Source organism: Oryctolagus cuniculus, chromosome 9 (genome assembly GCF_051225735.1).
Source record: "Oryctolagus cuniculus isolate XC-2025 breed Fujian yellow rabbit chromosome 9, ASM5122573v1, whole genome shotgun sequence".
Lineage (NCBI taxonomy): Eukaryota > Metazoa > Chordata > Mammalia > Lagomorpha > Leporidae > Oryctolagus > Oryctolagus cuniculus.
This window is the reverse complement of record NC_142875.1, coordinates 35,418,524-35,441,926: the sequence shown is the minus strand read 5'-3', so window position 1 is coordinate 35,441,926 and position 23,403 is coordinate 35,418,524. Positions and strand designations below refer to the sequence as shown.

Here is a 23,403-nt window from a genome sequence, read left to right as displayed (position 1 = left end):
CAAGCTGATCTTAAACATCAGCTATATGGAATTAACTACTATAATAATTTCATCATAAGGAGAGTTTTTTTAAATAAGTTATAGTCATATCACTAACTGAATAGCCCAAAAAGCAATAAACAATACCTTCTCCCTTGCAGCAGCCTGCTTTTCACGAAGGTATTTTTCTCTGCAGCGATCACAAACCAGATACCAGGTACTTCCTCCAATGCCACCATCACCACAATTACCAGCCCATCCTCCACAAAAATGCCCAATGCTATTGTAACCCTGTCCACCAGCATACCGGCCACAACCTTGAACAACAAAAATAAATATTTAACACTTTGAGTATCCTTAACCATTTGTGACAGATTTACCTTATCCAAGTAAGCAGAATATTGAAGCAAGCATCTGTACCCCACCGCCAGGCTACTAACTTTAACAGAAAAATAGCACACCTTACTGAAAAGCAACCAATTAGATAGCGCCCAAAATATTAGAGTCTATTTATATTTAGGCAGACAAAAAGAAATATGTGATGTGAGTACATGCAGATTTACTTATGTTACTATAACTCGACAAAACAAGCTTAAAGTATTCTGTAGAATTATATATTTTCAGGAACCACATACTTATGAAATATTTGAGATTTAATATGTAGAAGGGAAAAATTTAACAAGCTTTGTACTTGGTTAATTTTGGAATATCAATCAATGTTATAGAAATCCTTACATTTACCTAAAATACAATCTATAATTGATATCACCTCCAAAGGAAAAATGCTCAAAGAAATCAGTATAATCTATTTAATTTGTGATTTTGAACAAAACACCCACTAAAAGGAAATCCAATACTGGATCTACCCCATATGAACGGACATGCCATGACTTCTTTTTCTTTTTATTCTTTTATTTCTGCCATAATTTCTGAAATAACTTAGTGACATCCTTTGAGTACCACAAAATCATTTTAAAAATAAACAATATTTCAAAAGGTGCTACATTAAGATAAAATACTATTAAATTACTTCAGCACTATACTATTCAAATTTCTTCATCTGTTTTTCACAAAAGTTTTATTATTAATGCAGTTTTAAGATAACATTATAAGATGTTTTAAGTTCAGGGCAATAGTTTCCCTCTACTTTGACACGATCATTTATAGAACAGGTGGAGTTAAAAATGACCTAACCTGATTTTAACCCATCCCCCTAACCACACACACACACTCACACACGTACGTGCAACAGTATCATTTACCTGGGTGGGCTTGTCTCATGTGATAGGTCACTGGGTATGGATGTGATTCTCCACACAGCTCACAGATGGTATCTTTCTCTGGTCCTCCTACTGCCAGCTGGGCCATCTCACCAAACAAATTGCCCCTGGGCCTAACTTCTGTCTTTTCTTTTTTCTTTTTTTCCTTTTTGGCCTTCTTATTCTCCTTCTCACACTCTTTCTTTTTAAGGACTGCACAGGATCCAGGACTTGGGAAAATCATATTCTGGGAAGCAGCTTTGATAGTGGCCAAAGAGATATCTTCCCAAAAAGCCACTAAATGTTGTAAAGTCAAGGGAAGAGGCGATTTAGACTTCATTGTGTGATGCATGGACATTTCAAAAGCAGTCTCTGTTTTCCCATCCTCACATTTTTCATGTAGAGGTGGCTCCTTCAGCATAGACAGCACCTTATTTTTGTTGATGCTTCCCATCTTAGATATATCTGGTCCATGAGGTGCAATATTAAACATATTCAGTGCAGATGATATTTCCAGTGAGTGTCGATTTTTTAACTTGGTTTCCTTTTCCTCTGTAGGCTGCTGGCTATTTAAACTACTTCTTATGGGTGCATGCTCTTTGGAGAGTTCAGGATTAAATTTTAGGAAAGAAGAACAAGCCATTGCATCATGTACTATGCCTTCGTGCCACAGGAAAGAGGCAAAGACAGCTCTGGCACACTCAGCCACGGAAGGAGACATGGCTTGCTTGGCTGGCTCCAATGACTTGGATCCATCTCCTTTGAAAAGAAAACTAGATTTTTCTTTTTTGGGCCTGGTGTGCCTACTGGCACATTTACGACTTATTTTGGGCGATGCTCTCATGTCTTGTTCATCTTTCAGTGGTGCTTTCCCGATGCTGAAATGCACTTTGTTGGAACTTTCATCCACACTCTTAAACTCGCTGCTCTCATCACAGGTGCTGTCTGTTATACTATTTGTTTTTAAAGTACTGGAAGTGCAGACTTCAACCACCTCACTGTGCAGGTTTTCCTGTACCACATGGGGAGAAGGAGCTCTGTTTTCAGATCCAGGGGATTCTTTAGGGTCTTTTGGTACTGGTTTTGGTTTTGGTGATGTTGACCGTCCCCTCAGAGGTTCTGTGATGGGCATTTTTTTCTTGCGGAGGGTATCTGGGTCCAGTGTGTAAGAGTCAGATTTGGAACGTTCCCGAGGAGGATCAAGTTTTGTCTTCACAGGAGCAGTGCTTTTCTGAGGTAGATTTTTATCATGTGGTGAGGAGGAGCGTGGGGAACTAGCGCCAGATGGGCTACACCTATTGGCTGGGAGTGTCTTTGGCTTAGGAGATGACGACCGAGACCCTGGTCCTGGGGATTCAGCTCTGAAGCTAGAAGACATCCTCCCGTCAGATTTCAGCGTCTGCAAGGTGTTATGATTGGGAGACAGTGACCTGCTATGGGAATCTGACCTCAACTTGGCAGCATCAGACTTTAACATGAGGGATTCCCCAGCAGATAACCCTTCTGTGCCCCGTGGCTTCTTCTGATCTGCAGCTGTCCGGCTCATCCGCCCATCAGGCTTAAGCGACCTGCTGTGTTTAGAGGACAGGTCTGATTTTCCTGATGTAGACACTGGTCTAGAAGCTGTTGAGATGTTTCCTCGGTCACCTGTATAGTCCATTTCACAGTGAAACTGGTTAATAAAATTGTAACTTACTGATAATTCAGCACTAACTATCAAAATGAAATATAGCTATACAATTTATATTGCTTATTACACAGAAAACACTTGAAGAATAAACAAAAGGGAAAATAATTCTTATAAAATTTCTGCCACATTATTATGCAACTAAAAATTGCTTTCATGATGTAAAGCAGACTCAACAGAGTACCTGTGCATCAGCATAAATTATCAGTGATACCTGAACCTCAGCTCTAGTAAAACAGCTAACTGAATTTGATTTCAGTGAGGGACTACAAAGAAAAAACAGCCAATGTTTTTAGGAATGCAAAATTATGAACATATACATATCTGAAATATGTAGTAACAGAGTGATACCTCACTTCTTTAGGATAATGGTATAGGTCTTGTTGAATTAGGGAATGAAATTTATACATAGACTCACCTTATCAAGTGTACAAATAAATACAATTAGGCTAATCAAGAGCTGCTTGGAGACAGTATATTGTAATTTTTGGATTAGAATGATTTAATATTAACATATGAATACCTTTTCTATTATTTTATTACAAGTAATTCAGGCAGACTATTATTTATAAATAGATTACATTCCAGTTCAGTAAGCTTATCTAATTAGAACTCAGAGCTTATATGCCCTTAATAAGAGAAAAAATAGGATTCTCAGATTGAGCAGTATACGTCTGAATTGTTGGCCCTTGTAACAAGGAGTTTATAGAGAATGACAGAAAAAGAGGATAAAAAGAAACATCTCTCTTCTATCTAAGGCAAAGCACTAGAGAGTTCTACATGGGTGTCATTTGCTCTTAGCATCCAGGCCTTCATTCAGTGTCTCTCCTTCCTGCTTTCTATGCTTTTCTTTGAGGCCTTAGGGTCAGGCTGTCTTTGTCTCAAATGGTATGACCTTCAACATTACCTTTCCTCCTTACAGAAAACAAAACAAAACAAAACTACTCTTAGTGCAAAAGATGCTAGTTGTGGGGATGAAAGCAATCTGATGGAAGTGATTTAAGTGATATGAAAAACTGAAACCCACAAACATTTCTAGAAGTATTTCATATTTTGAAGGAGGGTTCCAAGTGTTTGATATTAATTTGTTAACTGGTTGTGGCTGCAAGTTGGTCTTTGTTTCTGCCACAGAAAAACACATGCAGACAAATTTGGATGATGTAGGAGAATGACTTCTTTTTTCCTTGTGTATCACACTATAGGTATCTTTAGGTCAGGACAACAGTGCTGTCCCATCTGCCTTCCCCAGGGAAGGCCTGCAAGGGTAGGCATGTTTGTGATTCTTTAATGAAGTAATGTCAAGAATGGGTCCTGGAACACAGTGGATGCACAATAAATATTTGTTGACTGAGTAATAAACTCCCATTTTCTTAATTTTCTTTCTTCTGCTGTTATCAATCTTCAGATTCTCTGCAAATCTCCTTTTTACAATGTTGGCTCCAAAGGCCACAGCTCAGAGGTGACAGAAGCCATTTTTGCATAAGGGTTAGATGCTTGCAAGCTGAGAAATCTTATGGTAAAATAACAGTGTATGGCAAAGAGCCTATTCAGTGCACATTGATCAACTGAATATTTTAGTCACAACATGGCAATGTCTAGAATAATTATTTTGGTAATATGGATGAATAAAAGAAACTTTATTGAACATAATGCTATTCAGTTTCTTATAATCCTTTATTATTCTATCATGAATTTCCTTTTTATACATGCGCTTTTTTTCAAATGCAGTATAAAAGATTAGGCTAAATTTGGGTGGAAATTGGGGGAAAAATCACTACAGAAAAGAATTCTAAATGCATATTTTTTAAAGATTTATTTACTTACTTGAAAGTCAGAGTTACACAGAGAGAGGAGAGGCAGAAAAAGGGGTGGGGTGGGGTGGGGGGAGAGGTCTTCCATCTGCTGGTTCACTCCCCAGATGGCCATAATCACCGGAGCCTGCACTGATCTGAAGCCAGGAGCCAGCAGCTTCCTCCCAGTCTCCCACGCAGGTGCAGGGGCCCAAGGACTTGGACCACCTTCCACTGCTTTCCTGGGCCACAGCAGAGAGCTGGATTGGAAGTAAAGTAGCCGGGTCTTGAACCGGCGCCGATATGGGATGTTGGCACACAGGTGGCGGCTTTACCCATTATGCCATAGTGCCAGCCCCAAGAATTCTAAATACTGAGGTTGTCTTGGGACAGCAGAGATAAACAAATGTGATCCTGGTAGACAAGTGTTTTCAAGCTGTTCAAAGCAGTTTAAGAAACTGCTCATTTCATACAAATTGACTGCCAAATGGTATACAGAAAATTTTATAAACAAATATATTTAATTTGGTAGAATTAAACATCAGTGTAGTCCTGACCACTAATTTGAGTATATGATATCTGTTATTTGAGAGCTGGAATCATTTTTATCTCCTTTATCATCACACTTCTTTTAGAACCTGAACCATATATAATGATGAATCTAGACAAATTAGTAGTAAATCTTTTAAATTTGGTACATGTCTCTCTCAAAAAAAATCAACTTTGTGAACTAAAAGAGACTTTTTTTCCCCTCATTTACATGAAAGGACAACTTGTTTTAGGATTGCTAACAATGAAAAGGGTTCCTGACAAAGACTGTCCACTGGCCTCATACATGTCTTAAAAGTTGTTCTGCACATATGTTGCATGCAAAGTAGTGGTGAACCCATGCTGACACTACAGATAATCCTTGAAGGGTATGCATTCACAATGATGGGTATTTTTTCTTTTTTTTTTTTTTTTTGTTTTAATGATGGGTATTTTCTCACAGTGGAAATATCCCCTGTGGCTGGCTGAACAATGGAGTGTGTCTTATACAGGGAATGCACTTCTCATATATATATATAAGCACAAATGTTTGCGACAGAGACAGTAGAAAGTATACCTTGTTTCTACAGCTCTAGTAATGGTGAATATTTTCAGGTCTGAAAGCTAAATACCTGCTGGAGTTCAGTTCATGAATAACAGCAGAGGTGTTTATAATGAAATCCTTTAGAAAATTTTACTTTCAAAATATATGTCACATATTTTTAAATGTTGTTTGTTGAGGTAAGTCCATATGCTAACTAATTTATGCTTATCTTTATAATTTGGGTTTCAAATGTTGTGCATTTGTCTGTAGCAGATGCTCAAAATATCAAAAAATATTAAAAAAGATTTTGTTGGGGCCGGCACTGTGGCATAGCAGGTTAAAGCCCTGGTCTGAAGCTCCGGCATCCTATATGAGCTCCAGTTCGAGTCCCAGATGCTTCACTTCCGATCCAGCTCTCTGCTGTGGCCTGGGAAAACAGTAAAAGTTGGCCCAAGTGTTTGGGCCCCTGCACCCAAGTGGGAGACCTGGAAGATGTTCCTGGCTCCTTGCTTTGGATTGGCGCAGCTCCAGCTATTGGGGCTGATTGGGGAGTGAACCAGTGGATGGAAGACCTCTCTCTTTCTCTCTCTCTGCCTCTCTTCTCTCTGTGTAACTCTTTCAAATAAATAAATAAATGTTTTTTTAAAAAAGATGTTGTTAAAATTCTTCATAACATACATAATATTTTCACACCCATAAGTGATCATATTTTATAATGTGTAAGTATAAGCCACAGTGGGCAAAACGTTTTCTAACTTCAAAGGTCCACAGAATAAACAGATACAGATTTAGTATATTTAAACACATCAAATGTTAAGTATTCATTCATTAAATGACCTGTGCAATTTTTTCTACAACAAGGAATCATTCCAGATAGGACATGTAGGTTATATATACATGTTTTCTGATAGCAAATGAAACTACAAAAACTTTAGTTATCAAAATGTTTCTCATAAAAAGCTAAAAGATAAAATAGTTTTACATTAGATAACAGCAAAATGAGTTTAAGACTAAACTGTCACATAAAATACTATATTCTTATAGACTATAAGGTGCTTTGTATCTTACACACATATCATTTTGTTCTGACAAGAATTATTTTTAAAACTCCCCAAATTTGGCATTTCTTTACTTCTGTATCCCTATTTTATTAAGTTCTCATAAAGCTGAAAACTTAAATATAAGGCTACTATTTACCTTACAGATACAATACACATGCATAGCAATTAGGATAATCTATACTATAATACTGAAAAGATACGTCATAAATTACCCCAAACATATGAAATTTTAAATAAAATGGTAAAGTTTAATTTTAAAAAAATGGAATGAGATGAAAATGGTTGAGGTGAATTCAAACTTTTTATTGACACTTCCCACATTCACTAAGAATGGCCCATCCATGAATGCACGTATACCCACCCTTCAGTTTGTGAGACAGAGATGAGAGAGCAGAGGCAGGCCCAGCTACACCATAATTTTTGTAAATGCGCTCACGAGAAGCAAGGTTGCGAGATGGAGATTCTACAGTGGAAAACATTGGCAAAGAAGCAGCACAGATTCAATGGAAAAAAAAATTTAGCAAAGAACACAAGCAAAAACAAAACATTTCAAATGGTATGCAACTAAACACTATTAACACGTTTCTGTTCAGCTATTTTTCCAACAAGTTTAAATTTCTCTAAAATTAAATCTGAAAAGATATATCTAATTAATCAATTTAGGCTGATAATTGTTAGTATGTACTAATGTGATAACTTACTAGTTTGTAATGCTTTAGCTCTGACAAATTAAATTTGAACATTTCTTTTATACTAATATTTCTTTAGCTCAGTTTTCATTAATTTGGTGCTCATTTACTAATAAAATAAAGGCTACTAATAAGCGATTTTTAAATAGTGCGAGATGAAGGTATGTTAATCACAGTTTAACCAACTATCACTTGGTTTTCTGAATGGATTCATGCCATGATTTTCTAGTATGTGTCTCAGAATGGATCCATGTGTATATTTATGTTGGGTTCCTTTCCTGAGTACCAACCTCAGTATTCAGTGTTTGCTCTGTAGACCCTATCTCTGAAATACCAAATTTTGTTTATAGAAAGTCTTATAACAAAAGAACAAAGAAAATTTATAAGTCACCAGAAAATGTTAGACATGCTGATGAATCATGGAGAAAATGAAGTATCTAACAATAGTTGTTTTTCAAAGACTGAAAAAGACCCTTAAAATCAGTAAGCTAAAAAAACCTCTATCTAGATCTGTAAAGAATTCACTATTTAAACTTTTAACTCATGACATTAAAAATAAAATTAATCACATGAGTTGGAACAAATAAAGGCTAACAGGAGATAAATTTCTTAATATTATTGAAAAAATAAATGAAATATATACTTTTCTTAAAATAGCAGAAGTACTGCTTTTGAGTAATTCACAATTACAGCTAAGGTGATGGGTAACCCACACCTACAAACGTCATTCAGTTTAAGACACTGAGTTTGTGTCAGGCATTGTTCTGGGTATTGGAGATCCAGTGATAATAGGACCAAAGTCCCTGCTTTTTGTAGAGTTTAACTGTGGGTGATGGGAGGGAGAGAGAGAGAGAGAGAGAGGTGAACAACTCTCTATTAAATTAGGTATTGATCAACACAGGAATCTTAAGCTACAAATGTTGTGTAATCCTCTACGACTATGTCAGCTCACTTAGGGAGTGGGGCCTGAAGAGGCTAACGCCCTTGGACATTCCTGGGATATGGAATAGATGGGGATACAGAAAGGAGACTAGAAACGAGCAGGCGGAGAAGTAGCAAACACCTAGCAGGCAAGTGAAGAAGGAGAGATCTTTCCATCAAATACTGTGATAGGTAACTAAAATGAGATCTTAAATTCAACAACTGAATTGGGCAAGAAAGACACCAGACTGACTGGGGCAGTTTCTGTGGATAGGGATTAAAATTCTAATACAATAGGGTTCAAGAAAGAATAGGTGGCGAGGACAGTCACATACATGCACAATATCATTTTAATATAATTTTAAAGGCATTAGGATTTTAATAGTTGTGAACATCTTTCTTTCTGAACAACTCTGTACAATGCCAAAGGGATCAGATTCTGCAAAATGAATTCTGATGTTTTTTAACATCCATTGCATAGTCTGGAACCATCAGTAAAAACAAAGAGGAGAATGAAGTATTTTCATTTTCAAGACCTGGAATGGAAGGGCAGCAGCTTCTGAGTGGAAGAGTTAATTTGAGGGGAATTCATACTGCCAGTGTAGGGACAGTCTCATGGCTTGGTTGCTAAAACCAATGAGGAGCAGGTATAGCAGAAGACACAGAAGCAGGAACTCAGAAGAATCTTATTTTACCTGGAAGCACCCAGAAACAGAAATGTGAAAAAATACAAGCACACTTCCAAGATAAGATATTAGAGGCTCAAGGACAAACTCTGGGATAGGGTTTGAAGCCAAATGGCCTTGAAAGCTTTTCAATAAGTTACAGAGCCTTGAGAGATACATACTGAGGTATTATTCAGAGTGGAAAAGAAGAAACATTGGCTGGCGCTATGGCTCACTTGGCTAATCTTCCACCTGTGGCGCCAGCACACCGGGCTCTAGTCCCGGTTGGTGCACTGGTTCTGTCCCAGTTGCTCCTCTTCCAGTCCAGCTCTCTGCTGTGGCCTGGGAAGGCAGTGGAGGATGGCCCAAGTACTTGGGCCCTGCACCCGCGTGGGAGACCAGGAGAGGCACCTGGCTCCTGGCTTCAGATAGGCGCAGCTCCTGCCATAGCGGCCATTTGGGGGGTGAACCAACGGAAAAAAAAGGAAGACCTTTCTCTCTCTCTCTCTCTCTCACTGTCTAACTCTGCCTGTCCAAACACACACACACACACACACACACACACACACACAAAGAAGAAACATTTACTTTCTGAAGTGGAAGTCTAAAAAATACTACTATTAAATGACTTAAGAAATTAAGCTGTGACTGGAAATAACAATTGTTCTGTATTTGATTTTTACAAAATTTGTTCATGTTTGATCATACTGTGAAAAGTTACAGTCAAGTTTTTCAGGAATTTATATTTTTCTATTTAAAAAAAAGCACTCTCAAAGAGGTGGTTATGTCTGCACAACAGAAAAAAAGCTGATCTGCTTTTTATAGAACACTTGACTGGGATTAAATAAACATGTTCTTCATAATAAATCCCACAATATAGAAAAAACAATCGATTATTTAATCTATTTCCATAAAGTTTTGATTCTTTTAATGTATCATGTAGTTCACTGAAGAGAATATTAAAAATGATTTTCAAAAATCAGAACTTTCCCCCAGTCTCCATTTGAAGTTAATGTTGTTGTTTAGTATATAATTTCCCCTCACAAACACTATGGTTTTCTTTTTAAAGTTATATTTATTTATTTGAAAGGCAGAGGTACAGAGAGAGAGGGGGAGAGAGATTTTCCATCTCGTGGTTCAGTCCCCAAAGGGCTGCAACAGCTAAGACTGGGTGAGGCCAAAGCCAGGAGCCTGAGACTCCATCAGGGTCTCCCATATGGGTGGTAGGGACATGAGTACTTAGGCCATCCTCCACTGCTCTTCTAGGCACATTTGAAGGGAGCTGGATCAGAAATGGAGTAGCCAGGATTCAAACTCGTGCTCAACCCTGCACGAGTATCATTTATTCTTTGTTTTGGATCCCAAGTATCATGTTCCTTGGCTCTCTTCATTTGATAGTCATCATAAATTGTACTTTAAAAAATTCATTTAATAGTTCATCATAAATTGTACTTTAAAAAATTCTCAGAGCTGGCATTGTGGTGAAATGGGTTAAGCTGTTACTTGCAATGCCAGATTCCACATTTAAGTGTAGGTTCAAGTTTTGGTTGTTTTGCTTCTATTCTAGCTCCCTGATAAGGCACCTGGGAAAGCAGCGAAAAGATGACCCAAGCACTTGGGCCCCAGCACCCACATGGGAGACTCAGATGCAGTTCCTGCCTCTTGGCTTTGGCCTGGCCCCAGCATTGACTGTTGCAGCCACTTAGGAGAGAGAATCAGCAGATGGAAGATTTTCTCTTTCTTTCTGGCACTCTGCTTTTCAAATAACTAACTAAATCTTTTCTTCTAAAGAAAAAAAAAAGATGCCACTAGGGATGCTTATAACACATAAAAATTCTTTATGTATTGATGATAATAAAACAATGCACTTTTTTTTAAATGGAGAGAGCACCTGACTTCAATTTAACAAAGAGGAAGTGTAGTTCTGCTGTATCAGATTTTTTTGGGAATATCATTGGATTCATAAATTACCTATGGAAAAATCAAGAAACATGTTACATTTTGGTTGTATTATACACAACTGCAGGCTAGGAGATTTAAAAAGTGGCATATACTCTTTTTGAGTGTTGAATCATTAAGCAATGATTATAAAGTTACATTTCACAGCTCAAAGTCAGTAGTCCATCAGGGTTAACTTTTCACGGATTCTAATATAAAATCTCATAAGTACTGCAATTTAACAATGTTTATCTTTTGTAAAATTCCAGTTATAGTAGTTATTTTAGAAAAGGGAAAAAGGGGCTGGCTCTATGGCACAGTGGGTTCAGCTCCTGTCTGCAGCTCCAGCATCCCATATGGGTACTGGTTTGAGTCTCAGCTGCTTTACTTCTGGTTCAGCTCCCTGTTAATGCACCTTGGAAAGCAGCAGAGGATGGCTCAAGTGCTTTGGTCCCTGAACCCAAATGGGAGACATGGATGAATTTTCTGGTTCCTGGGTTCAACCTCGTTCAGCACTGGTTATTGAAGCCATCTGGGGAGTGCACCAGCAGATGGTAGATCTCTCTTTCTGTACCTCTCCCTCTACTTCTTACTCTGTAACTCCGCCTTTTAAATAAATCTTTTCTTTGTAGAGTAAAATTTGGCAGTAAAATCAGTTTAATTAATTTTGTTAATTTCCCATTATATGCTATCATCAAGCTGTGATACATATAATAATTTACTAAATTACTAGTGGGCTGTGTTAAAAGAACTGTGAATGGCATATCAGGAAGGGCAATATAATGGCAATACATTACATTCAAGAGGACAGGAATATAATCACAGTACGTATGCCAACATCACTACTAAATATTCTGATAATGGGCAATAATGTTGATGAGAATTTGCTTTTTCAAAGAACATTATATTATGAAACTACAAATAACAACAGGTAGAAATAATCTTCAGCATGTAACACTCTTCTCATCTTGTGTAGTACTTGATTTTTGTTTAAAGATTTGAAAGCCAGAGCGACAGAGCGAGAGAAAGAACTTCTATATGCTGGTTCATTCTCCAAACGGCCACAACAGTCAGGGTTGGGCCAGGTCAAAGCCACGGGGAATTCCACCCTTGTTTCCCAAATGGTAAGCACATGGCCAAGTACTTGGGCTATCTTCCACTGCTAAACCAGGTGCATTAGCAGGAAGCTGGATCAGAAGCAAAGTATCTGGGATTCGAACAGCCTCTCTGATATGGGATGCTGGCATGCAAGCAAGTGGCTTAACCTGCTGGGCTACAATGACCAGTCATAGTTTCTCAATGTTGAGAAGACAGTAAATACAGGAGTTATATATTTTATGGTCTTGGTAAAACTAGTAAATACAATCCTAACAAAGATTTAATAGAACCTGGGGAAGTTTTGTAAGTAAGTCTTTTTTTTTTTTTTTTTTTGGACAGTCAGAGTTAGACAGTGAGAGAGAAAGACAGAGAAAGGTCTTCCTTTTGCCGTTGGTTCACCCCCCAAATGGCCGCTATGGCTGGCGCGCTGCACCGATCCGAAGCCAGGAGCCAGGTGCTTCCTCCTGGTCTCCCAAGCGGGTGCAGGGCCCAAGCACTTAGGCCATCATCCACTGCCTTCCTGGGCCACAGCAGAGAACTGGACTGGAAGAGGAATAACCGGGACTAGAACCCGGGGTACCGGCGCCGCAGGCGGAGGATTAGCCTAGTGAGCTGCGGCGATGGCCAAGTAAGTCTTTTAACAGTGTTCAAATTTCACTGTATTCTGTTCATGCTATACATGTCTATAATTGTGATAGAATGTCATTCTTTTTATAGCCAAATAATATTCCATGGTATCTGTGTATGCATAATACCACAGATTTTAGATGCAATATCACTATTATCAGTAGAAAAAGTATCCTTCTTTAAAATATATATTTAGGAAGATAAATGGAATTATGTGAATGGACCAGAAGCTTACCATATTGAAGATGGGGAAAAATTACAGAGTAATGAAAGCTAGAACAAGATTGTCAGTTTAATGATACTATATACAGGGGGAACCAAAAGGCTCTACTAAGAAACTATCAGGGGGCCAGTGCCGTGGCTCACTTGATTAATCCTTCACCTGCGGCACCAGCATCCCATGTGGGTGCCAGGTTCTAGTCCTGGCTGCCCCTCTTCCAGTCCAGCTCTCTGCTGCGGCCCAGGAGGGCAGTGGAGTGCTTGGGCCCTGCACCCGCATGGAAGACCAGAAGGAGGCACCTGGCTCCTGGTTTCGGATCGGCGCAGCGTTGGCTGTGGCAGCCATCTGGGGAGTGAACCAATGGAAGGAAGACCTTTCTCTCTGTTTCTCTCTCTCACTGTCTATAACTCTACCTGTCAAATAAAAAAAAAAAAAGAAACTATCAGAACTCATAAGAGAGTTTGGTAAAGTTGCAGGATATAAAATCAACAAATAAAAATCAACAGTCGTTGTATACATAAAAAATGCCATGGCTGGGAAAGAACTTGGAAGATTGGTACCATTCAGAATAGCTACAAAAAATTTAAATACCTTGGAATAAATTTAACCAAGGATGTGAAAGATTTCTACAATGAAAATTAGAAAATATTAAAGTAAGAAATAGAAGAAGACACAAAAAAATGTAAACATCCTCCATGTTTATAGATTGGAATAATTAATATCAAAATGTCCATACTATCCAAAGCAATTTACAGATTCAGTGTGATCCCAACCAAAAGGTAAAGATAAAAATAAGTTTTACAGTGGTCTATAACATCCATCCAATCTAAGTTTAGAAAAGAAAATGGAAGGAAATACATACAACAGATACTGCTCAAAATATATTTCTCTGACTTCTAGATATAACTTCCCTGTCATAAAACATACATAGCATATTACTGAATACATAGCAAATCTCTAGTAAACCTGGTTAGGGGAAATAACATTTGGAAAAAGCATATCATTTCAGAGTTTGGGATGGCCTATGCCTTAGAAAAAACAGCTTCAAAAACTTCCCAGAAAATACAGGCATTGATCCTCAACCAATAACATTTTCCACAAATTGCAAATTTGTTGAAAGGGAAAAGTAATAAGTACACATCACAGAACACAGGCCCTCTGATTGAGTGGTTACATTTAAACTTAACATGATTCTGCTTCCAGATGTGATACTGTCAGGATATAACACTTATTTGGCACAAAGAGTGCTAAAATCTAAACCACAAACAAAAGTGTTTTCAAAGTAATATCTGGTGAAAGAAGAAAAACGCAGGTAGTAGTTCACTGCTTCAAAATAGAGGTAAGTGGTTTACTACAAATAAAGTAGAGGGAAATGTTCTATTTTGTCTTTCACTATGGGGGGGTGGGTAGTGATCATCTTCCTGCCAAGTGCAGACAATCAGAACAGCCATGATACCAAGAATCATCCATCTGCAAAAGGTTGTCAGGGATGTTAGGAATTTGAGGCATAAAATAAGGATAGAGGGCAGGTATTTTGGCGCAGAAGATTAAGTGAAGGTTTGGGATGCCTGCATCCCATATCCAAGTGCTCCCTATTCAGATCTTGCTTCCTGCTAATGTGCCTGGGAGGCAGCAGATGATGGGTCAAATAAGTAGACCCCTGCCATCCATGTGGAAGACCCAGATGGAGTTCTAACTCCTGGCTTTCGCCTGGACCAGCTCTGGCTGTTAGGGAGTCTGGGGAACAAACCAGTGGGTGAATAATCAATCAATCTCTCTCTCTCTTCCTCTCTCTGATAACTGTGCCTTTCAAATAAAATAAAATAAAATAAAGTTGGCTTACATGATTTCTTGTTGTTTTCTAATTCTTACAGTCCATGTAAGGTCACTGAGATGTAGTTGGAAAAAAAATGCCACTAGATACCGGCGCCATGGCTCACTACGCTAATCCTCAAACTTGCGGCGCCAGCACACCAGGTTCTAGTCACGGTCAGGGCGCCGTATTCTGTCCCGGTTGCCCCTCTTCCAGGCCAGCTCTCTGCTGTGGCCAGGGAGTGCAGTGGAGGATGGCCCAAATACTTGGGCCCTGCACCCCATGGGAGACCAGAAGTACCTGGCTCCTGCCATCAGATCAGTGCGGTGCGCCAGCCGCAGCGCGCTGGCCGCGGCGGCCATTGGAGGGTGAACCAACAAAAAAGGAAGACCTTTCTCTCTGTCTCTTTCTCACTGTCCACTCTGCCTGTCAAAAAAAAAAAAAAAAAAAAATGCCACTAGAGTGAGTGAGACTTAGAATTTGTCAGCTAACTGTAAGATGTGGGCAAGACATTGAGATCTCTCTCAATTTCCAATTGATAGGTAGACAACTTGTTGGGCCTCTGTTGGTGTAGATTTCTTAAACTAAAGGCAGAATGAGACAATTTATTGCTAAGGATGAGAAGCCTGCACTAAAATATAAACATTTAATTTTGCTCAGTGCAAGTAATGAGATACAGTGCAGAAGTTCTGGAGTTTATTATATAATAGTAGTTTTACCTATATGATGTCAAAAGTGAAACCCTTTTTATTACTCACTAACTTGATCCTGCTGCAATTGTCTTTTTAAAGATTTATTTATATATTTTATTTATTTGAAAGGGAGATCAACAAAGAGAGAGGAGAAGACACAGAGAGTGCTATCATCCATCTGTTGGCTTACTTCCCAAATGGCTCCAACAGCTAGAGCTGGTTCAGGCCAAAACAAGAAGCCACCTGGGTCTCCCACAAAGGTGGTAGGGGGCCAAGCACTTGAACTATCTTCCAATGCCTTCCCAGGTGCATTAGCAAAAGGCTGAATCAGAAACAGAGCAGAGTGGAACTCAAATTAGAACTCCAATATGGGATGCTGGCAATAGTGGCTCAACCTGCTGCATCAAAACAATGGCTCCTGCTGCAATGATCTTAATAATGGAACTATATTCTTCTAAATGTCTGATCAGAAAACTTAGATTAATCTTTTACTACTTCCTTCTTCTTACTGCTTGTTTATTCTAAGCAAATCTTGGTGATATCCCTTAAAAATATATCAAGTATTCCTATTACCATCTCCTTGGCTACTGCTCTGGTAAAGCAACCATCACTTTTTACCTGGATTACTGACTGGATTATAAACTGGCCTCTTTGCATGACCAGTGCTTAGAACTATACCTGGCATGTAGGTGGTGCTCAAGAAATATTTACTGCTTTAATAGATGGCTCTTATAGGCTCATATTATATTCACAGTTGGAATGCTAGTTTTACCTCCTTTTCCAGCCCCAGCCTCCCATTCCTGATAAATGACTGTGAATCCTTTAACATTCTGAGTAGAAACTGCCTCTTTCTTGAATGCCTTCTCCAACCTAAACTCCCCTAGTTGAGCCAAGAATGTTTTGTTTCCTTTACATCCTGTGAAATGCTATTCCTGTAGCATTTAAACCATGTTATCAATTTTTCTCTTAAACACAATTGTATCCTACACACTCCAGAAGACTTGCAAGAACAGTAATTGGATTTTCTTTACCGATTGGTCTCCATAACATAGTGTAGCATAAACATGTAATAAAAAACAGGTGAGTAAAGGGAAGAATGAATAAGACATCTGAAGAGAGGTGGTAACAAGGGGTGGAATAAACAGAGAAGCCAATAAGGAGGTGGGGAGAGAGAAGAGATAAAAGATCAGATCTAGACAAGAGAAGGCGCTAGAACACAATGCCTTATAAACAACCTGTGTATTCCCTTTAGTTTGAAATCTTAGGACGAAGTGAACAGAGGATGAAGAGACTGCTAATGAAGAAACAAGGACTGGGGCCAGCGCTTTCATATACCGCAGAGGAGATGGCTCAGCTGAAAGAAGTTGACACACATGAGTAAAACAATAAGGATCTGAAGAGATGCTGGAGATGTTACAGCCAAAACTAATTTAAATCTACTGGTTGCTGTGACAGATGGCATAGGTTCCAGTGTGAAAACTTTTATTGAACTTTAGTACTTGAACAAAAGCTGGCCTTCAGTTCTCAAAATCTTGATAGAAAGCCATTGTATCATTTTTCTGTAGGAGCAGAAAAGGAATTTAGGAAGCAGATTAGCGTCAAAAAACTAGTTGGAGGGGAGAATAGAAAATAAAAACACTGGTGTTGTCCTAATCTTAAATCAAGTGCTCTATTCACACAGCTTCACAGTAAGCAAACACACAGATAAATGCTGTGCTGTGATTGTAGTCCAGGACAGAAATGTCATCCAAGTCTTATATAGAAAGCTGATACTTCTATTAAAATTCAAACTAACATCTGCACATAGTCTCATTATAGTAAATTAATCTCAAAACAAAGAAATATTCTATATACACATTTCTTTTTCTCTCTCCTGCCCTTGCTATAAAAATTGACTGAGAAGTAGGTAGGAAAACTTATTTGTCTCTTTTAAAATTCCTTCTTACAATTCATTCTACACTGAGAATAGACTGCTTTCCCAGACAATGCCTTCTTCCACATCTTCCTGAGCTCATGAGCGACACAAAGTATCTTCATTTACAGCAACAATATTATCAGGTAACATTTACCAGGTATCCCATTTTAGGGATGAACTAACATTACGGTTGGGAAACATCAAATATCTCCAAGTTGCTTGGAGGGGAAATCTGAGCAGAAAATCAAATGACTGCATCTCTACAAGTCATGTAGACACAGCACTTTTGTACATGTTAATATTTTCTTATGTAAATAAATATCCATGCAGATACCCAAATGAGGCTTCTTCCACATTTAACAAATTTAAACATTTTTCATATGAGTATAATAGAAAACCTTTTGCTGCAAGGGCTTGAAAGTATTACACCAACACACTCTGACATAAATTATACATTCCAAATTCAAAGTTTCTGAGAGAACAGTAAACTTAGACTTTACCATTTCTAATGGTAAACTATTTAGTCTCTTGGATGATGGGTAGAAAATGACAAAATGCTATACTACACATAATCATCTGAAATAGTTTTTAGTTCTGAGAATCTTGCTTAGAATTCATGTAAATATAGAATTATTAGACATCATGGTATAGCTGGTTTTTATTACTTCAGTAATTTAATTACTTTACCAATTTACTGCTGAGAGAAATTTATTTCTCTAAAGATGTATTATACTCTGAGTAAATACTGGAGTATCTATCACAAGATTACAAGAAATGCATGATATCTATAGTCAAATACTCCCTGAATATCTATAATTGTGAGGTACTATTAGGAGCTAAAAGACATAAAATGATACTTCTAAAAGGAATAGAAAAAAGTTAATGAAAATAAGGAATGTAATATTCATTAAGAAGGTCGGCAAGCTTCAGTCCACTGGAAACTTACTGCCAAACTGTTTACAAATTCCAATTTTAGAATAAAAAAAGTAAACTGTAGAACAGTATAGAAAATTTTTATATGTACACCTCTCTCACTCTCTTGCATGCAAACCCATTTTAAGCATGTAAGATTTTCATTGCTGTAATTATTCTCTCATTAGAATAACAGTTGAAAAAATATGTATTTACAATAAAAATAACTGCTAATTAAAAATTACCAAATTAATTTAACATGATGGATTACTTTATTTTTTTTTTAAATTATTTTATTTATTTATTTGAGAGAGGGAGAGATAAACAGACAGGTCTTCCATCTGTTGGCTCACTCCACAGATAGCCACAAGGGTCAGAGCTGGGCTGATCTGGAGCCAAGCATTTAGGCCATCTTAGCTGCTTTCCCAGGCCATAGCAGAGAACTGGATAGGGAGAGGAGCAGTAGGGACTTGAACCGGCATACATATGGGATTCCAGCAGTGGTGTTGGTGGAGGCTTAGCCAACTAGGCCACAATACCGGCCCCAGATTACTTTAAATTTCAAAGACTAGCGGAAAAACCTACTTGTAAGGGAAAAAATTCTAAATATTGCTGATAATAATGCTTACAGAAATACCTAAGTTTAAATGCGGGGCAGTTAATATGTATCTTTGTAGAATTTACCTAGTTGATGGGAACTTGAGTTAAAACATTGAGAAAAATCTTTTGTCTTTAATATTAGTGCTACATCTTAAACTAGGGGCCGGCACTGTGCTTTAGTGGAAAAAGCCGCTGCCTGCAGTGCCAGCATCCCATATGGGCGCAGGTTCAAGTCCTGACTGCTCCACGTCCAATCCAGCTCTCTGCTATGTCCTGGGAAAGCAGTGGGAGATGGTCCAAGTCCTTGGACCCCTGTACCCATATGGGCGACCAGGAAGAAGCTACTGGCTCCTGGCTTCAGATCGGCGCAGCTCCGGCCATTGTGGCCATCTACGGAGTGAACAAGTGGATGGAAGACCTCTCTCTCTCTCTCTCTGCCTCTGCCTCTCTGTAACACTGCCTTTCAAATAAATAAATCTTAAAGAAAAAAAAGAAGTTGGCTGGCACTGCAACCCTAGGTTTTAGTCCCAGCTGGGGCGCCGGTTCTGTCCCAGTTTCTCCTCTTCCAGTCTGGCTCTCTGCTGTGGCCCGGGAGTGCAGTGGAGGATGGCCCAAGTGCTTGGGCCCTGCACCTGCATGGGAGACCAGGAGGAAAGCACCTGGCTCCTGGCTTTGGATCGGCACAGCGGGCCGGCTGCAGTGCACTGGCCGTGACGGCCATTTGTGGGGTGAACCAACGGAAGGAAGACCTTTTTCTCTGTCTCTCCCTCTCTCACTGTCTAACTCTGCCTGCCAAAACAAACAAACAAACAAACAAAAAAAGTTAAACTATGAAAAGCAAAAGATAAAGTTAAATGAACAACAAAGCTAACAGTCTAGATGCTAGAACTAAACAGAAACTTTAAAAATATATATTAAAGAATACATTTTGCATTATTTATGTAGGCAAGGCCTTTAAAATGGCCTTTGTAATCAGTAGAACTGGCCTTGAGTCCTGGCTCTCCTATTTTACTATTTTACTAAAGCAAATCATTTATCCTAAGACCCTTAGTCCTTATTGTACAATGGAGATAACAGAGCTTTCCCCAATGAGCATGTCTGGGCTTCAGTATGGTGTTTAGCACATAGTGGTGACTATCAGTACAAGCAAATCTTAGTAAACATGGTCTTCTACACATGTTTTATTTTAGTATCTCAAAATAAGCCCAAGACAAAATGATGCTCATTTTAATCATCAGTACAGGGAAGTTCAGTATGAATGAGTGATTCAAAAGCAAGAGGAAGTGCTGATGGGGTGCACTGTAGTGAGACTCCACAAGAGTGGATTACCAGGGAAGTGTTAAGGAGCATCCATGGGGCCAGCGCTGTGGCATAGCAGGTTACGCTGCCACCTGCAGTGCTGGCATCCCATATGGGCGCTGGTTCGAGTCCTGGCTGCTCTGCTTCCTATCCAGCTCTCTGCTACGGCCTAGGAAAGCACTGGAAGATGGCCCAAGTGCTTGGGTCCTGGTACCCACATGGGAGACCCAGAAGAAGCTCTTGGATACCAGCTTTGGATTGGTGCAACTCTGGTTGTTGGGGCCAACTGGGTAGTAAACCAGTGGATAGAAGACTTCTCTCTCTTTCTCTGTCTCTCTCTCTGATTTTCAAATAAATAAATAAATAAATAAATCTTAAAAAAAAGAGCATCCTGTCACAATTATTTTTCCCACAATGATTTTTCCTGATATGACATGAAAAATGCAATTCTAAGTCATTTTCAGATTCTGTACCTTCTTCAGCTATGCTAAAGATTAAGAGCAGCTTAATGGAATTTCCATGATATTCTGTTGAGAATAAGGTTTATAAAAAGATCAAACTTACTGTTGGAGCACAGGTAAGAAGTGATTCAGAAACTTGGCATTTCAGAGATGTCTAGGCCATGATTTCAAATTTGCTCCAAGATGAAGGTAATGGAACTGGTAGAACTGATACCTCTATGTACAACATATATCACATTACGCTGACACATGTCCCTTAGAAACCTGCTATTCTCTATGAAAACAAATCTCATTTTATTATGATCTTTATATTGTTTTGAAATAGTAAGCAAAAAAATGGTAAGCAAAAAAAACAAAAAAAAAAAAAGTACTTATACTTTGCTTCTGTGAAAACTTGCAATGACCCTCTAGGTGGAACAAAAAGATCCTTAGACCTTAGGTCTTTTGTCTGCTGCTATAACTCTACCAGAGCAATTTCTCTTTAAAAAACTGAATGGGAAAAATGAACAGAGTTGGATTTTCTAAAATGACTTTTCTGATTATGATTTCTTTTCCCTTCTCCTCTGCTCCCAGTCCTTTAAAACTTCTTACAACCTGAGTATGTCTAAATGTAAAAATTTGTTGCTACATAAAATTAGTAAGCTAAGTCTTCACAATAATGCTTTTCACAGAGGAAAAGTTATTTCACATATAGGTCAAAATTGTTTCCCTGAAATTCTTGTGTTAAGACGATTCAAGTGAACATCATGTATGAATAGAGATGATGATAATCTAGAAATCAAGAGTATTTATATTTCCAAACTAATTAATCTCATTAATTAAACTTGCCTAATATAAAGTGCAAATGTGAAAAAGTTTATCCTTTGTATTATCATTACCTGAGATGTTTAATAATAATGAACGGCACAATTTTCTAATTATACACTTCTCTGATTGTTAATCAAAATGAAATCAGCTGGCATTCTCTTAAGTCTAGTAACAGTTATCAAAATACTTTTTAGATAAATAACTTTACCCTAAGCATGAATGCACTTTGTCAAAGCAAAGAGGTCGTGCATTTGAATTCAAACAATGGGTGCACAAATTGAGACTTTCGGAAACTTCCTCATGCAGTTAATGTGTTTATATATTGGAGAGTCAGTATAAGAACTAAATGCCAAGAACACATTGTTGTCATACTGCCTAGGGTTTGGAGAGGTCTATGTGGAAGGCTCAGGAGGTTTTTAAGAAAAACTATCAAGTAAGTGTACTTGGTTTGGGTCTAATGTTCCAAACTAAGGTGAGTTGTAATCATGGGTGAAAGGCAGGCCCAATCCTAGAAGGCAGAACTGTAACCAAATAACAAATTGTAGCTGCACCAAAATAAAAAGAAAGAGAAAACACAACTTGAAAATATCTGGAAACCTAAATTGCTGTATAATTCATATATATCAAATGCACTTAAAAGCAACAAACAAATCTACCCAAAGAAATACAGTTTCTCTTCTACTCACTGGTGTAGTGAAATAGACCTATTCTATTGGAGCATCTCAAAGTAATAAAAATCCAACATAAAGCAATGAAAGTTATCCCTGGAACTGATGCTTACCACAGTCATGCATAATAAAGAAAATTTTGAACCACAAATACCTTTCTTAACAGCTTTTATAGTATGTATTTCCTGATACTGCAATTAAAATAGAGCATAAATAGTTATATAATGCCTTAGCTAAGAATAGCTTACATACTTCAAAAATGGGTGGCCACAACATCCCAACCAAGCAAAACCAGCCTGGGGAGTTGATAACTAATTATTAACTGCTAGACAACTCAGAACAAAGCTTCAGAAATGCTTCATGAGGCAGGTAAGGCTGACAGACTTACTCTGAAGCTGAGGCTGCTGGAAGGAAAGGGGTTGTCCGAACACAAATGGGCTGTGGACTAGGGAAGAGGGAGGTTTTGCAGCTTGATCAAAGATGGAAGGAGCTGGGAGATTGGGCCGTGACTGAATGGAATTCAATATGGCACTCAGTTGGTCACCTGCAGCGGGCAAAACAGTCAAAACTACAACTTGTTATCATTAACATCCCAAATGGCAAAGAAAATGGTGCTTTATGACATTCAGTTAAACACTAAATAAACCTGGGCCAATGCAGAAATGTGTGGAAGTTGCTGATCATTGTCCTCAAATTAGGGACTAAACTTTGCAACCTGTTTTTTTTTTTTTCCCCCAAATGGAAGCACTCCACCACATCTTATATAGCAGTTCACCTACAAAAATAAGTTTATTTAAATTCACAATTTTTGCATTATTTATGGGAGGATAAAGAGTGTATGAAGAATCAATGACAAGTTGCTTCGACAGTGTACAAATGTAAATAAAAATCTCAGTACTGTAAATCTCCATGATGCCCAACAATGACAAATGCCAACCTGACTCATTTGCAGTGTCGTTAATGCAGAAAACACACCAATCATATGAGTAGTTTTTCTTTAAAATCTACAATCAATGGGGATGAAGTACACGTTATTAACTAAACATTATATTTACGTTAAAGGTAGAAATTAATACTTTCCTTTTCTATGCTGTTACTGCCAAAGAAATTCTAAAGAACATGAGCTTTTTGTTTGGATGGGTAATATAAAAATCCATTAAATCCTTTAAGATAAAAAGGAATGTAAGTCTCCTGATTTGAATAGTGACTTAAATATGATTCTGCTATTTT

At 38.2% G+C, this 23,403-nt stretch overlaps 1 protein-coding gene across 32 annotated transcripts in view; it reads right to left on the bottom strand.

The window, feature by feature from the left end:
* The window catches only part of MYCBP2 (MYC binding protein 2), a 303,498-nt gene that overhangs the window by 57,203 nt on the left and 222,892 nt on the right, over positions 1–23,403 (bottom strand). For 10 of the 32 annotated variants that reach the window (XM_051850575.3, XM_051850577.3, XM_051850583.3 and 7 more), the window contains 4 exons: positions 22,562–22,741; positions 7,210–7,311; positions 1,242–2,885; positions 127–296 (listed from right to left, as the gene is read on the bottom strand). In XM_051850575.3, coding sequence (XP_051706535.3) covers positions 127–296; positions 1,242–2,885; positions 7,210–7,311; positions 22,562–22,741 — 2,096 coding nt within the window. Of the gene's footprint in view, positions 1–126; positions 297–1,241; positions 2,886–7,209; positions 7,312–17,046; positions 17,071–22,561; positions 22,742–23,403 lie in introns of those variants that run through there. The other 22 variants (XM_051850578.3, XM_070048693.2, XM_070048694.2 and 19 more) reach the window with 5 other exon arrangements.